This window comes from Benincasa hispida, chromosome 2, assembly GCF_009727055.1.
Source record: "Benincasa hispida cultivar B227 chromosome 2, ASM972705v1, whole genome shotgun sequence".
Taxonomy (NCBI): domain Eukaryota; kingdom Viridiplantae; phylum Streptophyta; class Magnoliopsida; order Cucurbitales; family Cucurbitaceae; genus Benincasa; species Benincasa hispida.
Window position 1 is genome coordinate 43,953,486 of NC_052350.1, and position 6,877 is coordinate 43,960,362.

At 35.2% G+C, this 6,877-nt stretch overlaps 1 protein-coding gene across 1 annotated transcript; it reads right to left on the minus strand.

The window, feature by feature from the left end:
* Positions 1-1,521: 1,521 nt before the first annotated feature.
* On the minus strand, positions 1,522-3,515 carry LOC120072115. Its single transcript, XM_039024526.1, has 2 exons — positions 3,253-3,515; positions 1,522-1,918 (listed from the first exon to the last, which is right to left on the minus strand). Exons 1-2 carry the CDS (start codon positions 3,513-3,515, stop codon positions 1,522-1,524), a joined length of 660 nt encoding a protein of 219 aa, XP_038880454.1.
* Positions 3,516-6,877: the final 3,362 nt, after the last annotated feature.

The following is a 6,877-nucleotide window of genomic DNA, read 5'->3' on the forward strand; positions in this document are numbered from 1 at the left end:
GGCCTTCTATATGGGGATTTGGAGTTTGGGAATAGAAGGTTCCCTGCAAAAGTTAGGCTTTCTGATCTTGTTCGCTATATGTCACTTTGTTGTGCTGAGGCTCTATTTATAAGACCATACGCTTGTTTGCATTGATAATCTCACTCTGATTGATTACTACCATTTGTCGATATAGGTGAGAATGTTAGCGCTGCATCACGGTAAACGATCAGGACGTGCATCAGAGTATCTGTTGAACAATTTCAGAAATCCCTAGGCATGCGTTGTTCGCATCTTTCCTTGAAGAATTGTCGCATGCAATGATTCCTGTTTTCCTACAAAACATAGACTTTGACATTCTTTTGCCCATGAAATGTGGTCAACAAGTGTGTTTGCGATATCTTTATAAAACTTTGCTTCTTTATACCAATTGAGCCATGATCAGCGCATTTTCTTCCTATCTATTGTTGCATATTCTAAGAATGTAGTACAAATAACTTGTATTTCTACAAGTTATCAAGACATAATATATCTACAGTGAGGAGAGTGCAACTACAGGCTTTAGTGGAGTGACCCAGTAGTTAAGAATGAGGGTTAATTCAGTGTAAAGAGTTTAACCAATTAATCTTGGATCGTTGGAGCCCATGATCTATAGGTTCACCAGGTCCCCCTACTAGCTCATAAACAGATTAGCCTTAGAGTAGCGTGATAAGTTGATTTGAAACGTTCAAATTAGAATTTAAGGGAATTAGTAATTTTATGTGATATAATTACACGTTTAATATTGGAATTAAACGTAATTGGAGAATCGATTAATATTTAAATATGATTTAAATATTAAATTCATGAATAAAGATTCATGGTAATGGAATTGGTGACAAATTAATTTAATATTTGATATTAAATTAATAAGATTAATTAAATTGTTTAATTAATTTATTAATTTATTAATTTTATTAGAAAATTAAATATTGAATTAGTTTTGTAGAATTAATAAAATTTCATGTTATTTGATTTTGGGAAATCAAATTAAAATAACAAAATTGGAAATGGCAAAGTGGTTTTTTCCTCTTTCATTTTTCAGCAGCGCACACACAATTCCATTTCAATTCAGCTCAATAATACAAGCATGAGCTGTGATTAATGCAAGGTTGTTAGTTGCATGAAAGTCATGCAATATAAGGCTGGAATTTTGAGTGGAAAAGAGAGAGTGCAATCGTTGTTGAAGATGAGAATTGGTGCTAAAGCAGTGTTCTTCAAACTGTGAAAAACCAGAAACCATCTATCCTTATTCCCTTAATCTAAGCTTATTTTGAGTCCCACAACTCAATCCAAGGCACCAAGAGGATAGTAGAGAAGTCCTTATGGTGGTTCACGAACAGAAATCAAGGAGATTGCAGCTGAAAATCTTGAATCAAAGGTACTTCAATAGTTAGTATTTAACTCTGTTTTTAGTTTATGAGCATGCTTAGTTTGAAGTCAAAATTAACAAATTAGAATGCTTAATGATCCTGTTTTACCTCCATTGCTTGCTTCCCGAATCTAACACTTAGAAGACGCATCCACAATCATAAAACATTTACTAGAAGAAGGGGAAGTATTAACACACTTACTTGTCTCATGAAGCTCATCATTGACCTCAATATTTGCATGCCTAAGAGTTTTATATTGATCAAATTTTACCTCTGTGTCATTCAATCTAAAAGTTAGCATACCATCTTGTACATCAATGAGTGCCCTACTGGCCGAGAATGGCCTTCCAAGGCTTATTGGAATATTGGCATCTTCTTCCATGTTAAGTACCACAAAATCCACCGAAAATATGAACTTGTCTACTTTAACCAACACATCCTCCACAATACCATAAGGATGAGCATAAGATCGATTTGCTAATTGAAAGAAAATTTTAGTTGGTTTTAACTTTCCAATGTCGAGCTTCCTAAAAATAGACGGAGGCATTAGATTAATCAAAGCTTTAAGATCACATAAAGCTTTATTAATCATAATATCACCTAATTGACAAGGAATATAACAACTCCCTAGATTTTTTAATTTCGGAGGCAATTTCTTTTGTATCATTACACTACACTCTTCATTCAAAGCCATTGTTTCATACATACCACTCTTATTCTTCTAAGATAGGACATCTTTCATGAATTTAACATATTTTGGCATTTTCTCTAAGGCTTTAAAAGGTATGTTAATATGCAACTTCTTAAAAATTTCAAGAAATCTAGAAAATTGTGCATCTTCTTTCTTTTTCCTAAATCTTTGAGGATATGGAATAGAATTAGGGACAAAGGGTAAAGAGTGATAATTTTTTATTTAGATTTTTCTTCAAGTTTCTCCTTTGTAGACTCATCATCAATAATGGATTCAATCTCCTCTTGAGTTGGTTCATCCTCATTCATAATATGCTCATTCAATTCTTTGTCAATTCTAAGTGTGATTGCTTTACATTCTTCTCTAGGATTTTTCTTAGGGAAACTAGGAAACTTACCTTTTTGCATGGTGTGCACAGCGAAAGCTACTTGACTCATTTGCATCTCCAAATTTTTTATGGATTTGTCATGGCTTTATATGGTACCCAAGATAGTATGAACTGAATTCTCCAAGGTAGATGTTTTCTCCTTGGTTGCCTTAATAAGGTCCATCATCAATTCCTGCAAAGATGGTTTCTTGTCTTGGTAAAAACCTGGAGGGGCCAAAAACATTCTTGTTATTTGAATACGAAAAATTTTCATGATTTCTCTAGGTGGTAGTGTGGGAGAATTTGTTGTTGGCCTCTATATTGTCCTCTATCCACATAATTAGCCATTTTAGTGTCTTAAAAGTCCCTAAGTTGTTGAGCTTCAGCTGCCTTAGTTGCTAAAGAGGCTATGGACAATGAATTCTGTGCTTGATCTCATGCAGTAAATTTATTCAAATCATTAGTAATTATGGTCATTGAGCTTTAATAACACTTACCTCATCAACTTCATAAATTCTTGCTACTTTGTTGATGGAAGCCCTATCACTTGGCCAATTAGAGCTTGTAGAGGTCACATCCTTTAGTATAGTGTAAGCTTCTGTAGCATTTTTAGAGAAAAGAGATCCTCAGGCGTAGCATCTATAATGGATTTAGTATTACCATTCAACCCATTATAGAAAAATTGTATTTGCAATCAACTAGGGTATCCATGTTATGGGCACTTCCTAAGGAGATCCTTGTACCTTTCCTAAGATTCAAATAATTGTTCATCCATTTATTAAGAAAAAGAAACAATTTCAGACCTCAATTTAGAAGACTTGGTAGGAGGAAAATATTTATTCAAGAATGCTTGAGCTAGCTCCTCCCAAGTGGTTATGCTTTCTGATGGAATGGTCTCTAGCCAATCCTTAGCCCTATCTTTTAAAGAAAAAGGAAATAATCTTAGTCTAATTGCATCATTCGTCACTCCATTAATCTTAACTGTTCCACAAATTTCAAGAAAATATCTCAAGTGCTTATAAGGATCTTTAGTGAGGCGTCCTCTAAAAGCAATATCCCTAGCCATTTGAATCACCCCGATTTTAGCTTCAAACTATTTCCATTGATTGGTGCCTCCACAATTTTGGGTTGAGCAATAGGGAGAGATGTTTTGAAATAATCTCTAATTGCCTTCTCCTGTTCCTCGGCCATTTCTTCTTCAAATTCTTGCTTATTTCTAATATTTCTCCTCAAGGTATGTTCAATCTCGGGGTCAAGAGGTAAAAGAAGGGTGCCTTTGTCACGGGGCATGCACAAGAGAAAACCAAACAAGATTAGAACAAAAAATAACCCTTAGTTTAGAATATCTCTAACTCTTAAAATACTAAACAAAAATTGTTATCTTGATCCCTAGCAAAGGTGCCACAAACTTGATATGGTGAGATTGTGTTGCATGCAAGTATACGTGGTCAAGTTATTATATCAAAATGGCTTGTAAAGTCGAGTATCTTCCTCTAGGATCAAGTTAACAGTTATTGTTTAGCTATCTCAGAATTGTGTCAATTTTAGTTAAGGAATCGAAATCAAGTTTGAATTTGTGGTTTTGTAAAACAATAAAAGGAAGCAATGAAAGAGTTTTGGAAATCTAAGAATAAGAGTGTTCTAGGGTATTGAATTTGTTAATCATTAGATCTATCTAGTCAATTTATGGAATCACGTATAGAACGTTATGCCTAAGTCTAGAAACATAAAACAAGATTACTTTCTCTCATAAATAACACATTCTCATACAACTTAATTGATAACTAAATCTCATGAAATCATATTAAGAAACAAGGCATTAAGAATTTTCATCAACAACTTTCACTATTAACCTAATTATGAGCATGAAAGATTAATAATGATTTAATGATATAGGTCCGGTAAAACATTCAATCTCTCAATTAAACATTTATCCTAGCAAATCATTGATGACCTATCAACAAGAATGAAATACGATATCATTAAAAAGTAAAGAGTTCAAACAATATCCATGAAAAGAACTAAAGATAATATAAATTCATAACAACTTCATCAATACCCTAAAACAAGAAAGTTTAGCCACTCATAGCTTGCACAAATATATTTTCATACATCAATTCAAGCATAAGATGTAGAGAAAGAAAAGGGAACTGAAGTAGAATCCTCTCGAAGATTTCTTTGATCTCTTGAATCATCCAAGCTCGCCTTGATCGTCACCTCGGGAACTCGAACATCCTTCAAAATATCCCTCTAATTCTCTAACTTTTTAGCATAAACTCTCTCTTTAGGTCAGAATATCATCCTTCGATCTTCCCTTTTCGGGTGTAATTTCTCTCTCAAATGCTGAAAGTCGACCAAAATAAACAGAGGAAGCAAAATTAGGGTATAAATCTTTTTTAAAATGCAGGATTTTTCATTTATGGAAAGGCAACATTGCAACGCTGCTTGATGTTGCTGTAGCCTAAGGATGCACTCATTGTAGCGTAACGATGCTGCACCCTAACTCACGCGGCCTTTTCCATCATCAGTCGTAGTGTAACAACGATACACTATAGCGTAGTGACACTTCAATTAGGGTAGCTACTGCTTTCCAGCATAATAGGGCAACGTAGCTACCCTATGCTTTACATTATTCTTTTAGTGACTGACAAAAGATGACAGTCAGCAAATCTTCACATCTTCATATTTTCTTACTTATTTTTTCTCTCCCTTTGATTCATTGCTCGATTTTGACTTCTTTAGGCATAATTTGGTCCTTTTTAGCTCACTTTGAGAATCTATTCTCTAACGTAAAACCTAAAAAACACTGGCAAACACATCAAATCTTATCAAATTATATCAAAAACCATCCTAAATCTAAGGTAAATAACACATATTTTGTGTGCGTTTCAATGCCCGCCCATCAAGAGGTGGGTAATGAAATCCATGTATACACTTTCCTATGGTCTAGCTGGCACGGGCAAGGGTTCAAAGAGCCCAACAATTTCCGCTTTCTCGATCTTGTCTTGATGGCATATAAAACAAGTATTGGTGTATTACATGACGTCGTCTCTCATGTTGGGCCAGAAATAGCCCTTCTCTAACAATGCATAGGTTCTTTGCCAACCCGGATGCCACAGGGTATCATGGTACTCGTGTAGCAATTTCTTCCTCAAGTCTTTAGCTCTAGGAACATACAATAGAATGCCTCTAGTTAACAACAAATCTCCTTCAACCTATAACTGTCTAGTCTTGCAAACTTTAGTTAGGGTGTGAAGGGAACTGATGAAGGTCCCTACGGGGAAATGTGGGGATCGGTCCCAATTTTTTGTTTTCATAGAATTTCAAATTACATAACAGAAAGATAAAATTATGTATTAACAAACTAAAATTACAGCATGCTTTTAGGGAATAAGAAGAAGGGAAGAAATTGGACTTACCCTTAAAGAACAACTTCTTCTCGAATTTCCTTGATCCACGAACACGAACACTTCGATCTCCAAAAATGAAAAACCCAAATGGGCACTACTACTTGAGAACCTTTTGTATTCTCTGGGAAATGAGAATTCAAGCAAGAGTTGTGGGCTTTACTTGAATTTAAGAGAGGAAGTAGAGAGATAAGAGGAGGAAGGGCAGAGAGCTCTCTGTAAAAAACTGAGGAAGATCGAAATGAAAACCTCAACCAACCACACCCCTCTGCATGATTGAATTGAGAGAATTAAGGGGAGGGAGACTAAAGACCAATAGTTGCACTTTTCGCACTACAGATATATTTTCGTGTCATTGGATTATAACTAGTCAACAGTGTGATGACCCTTCATAAATTGCTCGTAAGTTACAGCTGAGCCAAATTATCGTTTGCCCGTGTAATTACATCTAACTCCTTAAGTACCACTAGTCCTTCTAATGAATAATAAGTCATAGTCCAACTATGACCAAGTCTCTTTCTGGCCAAGAGAGGGGTGGACCACATGTTCAAGCCTGGAATCAGCTCTTAAAGGAGCAATTTATCTACTTACCCCAACATTAGGGAAGATTGAATTCCGTCTTGTGTAGCTGTGTTCTCAACTCCCCAATCAGACGAATCCCCAAAAATGGTAGGCATATTGAGTCGGCAATCTGGCCACTCTCACCCATACAAATTTAAGGTCCGCCTTCATAAGCAGGAGTTCACAACTCACTCAAGTTCAAGTCATGTCACCTATTGGTCTCATCCTAATCTGTATATCCTTTAGTGAATTGTAAATCTCTATTTATTTAACGGTGTTATTGGAAAAGATCTCTTGACGAAGAGCATCCGTGAGCGGCATTCGGATCTTTTCGATTTCATCATGAGCGAAATACAAACATATACAATCTAACATCAGTTATGCAAAATCACACTAACTAAAGGCATGCTTTGAAACAATAAAATTACAAGGAAAAGAGTACTTATTACCTAGTTGAAGA

Excerpts from the sequence above, each read along its gene's own strand:
- LOC120072115 (XM_039024526.1), bottom strand. The coding sequence starts at position 3,515 with ATGGCTAGGGATATTGCTTTTAGAGGACGCCTCACTAAAGATCCTTAT. Across the intron at positions 1,919-3,252 it reads ACCAAGTCTTCTAAATTGAG|GAAGCTCGACATTGGAAAGT; the intron begins GTCTGAAATTGT and ends GTCTATTTTTAG.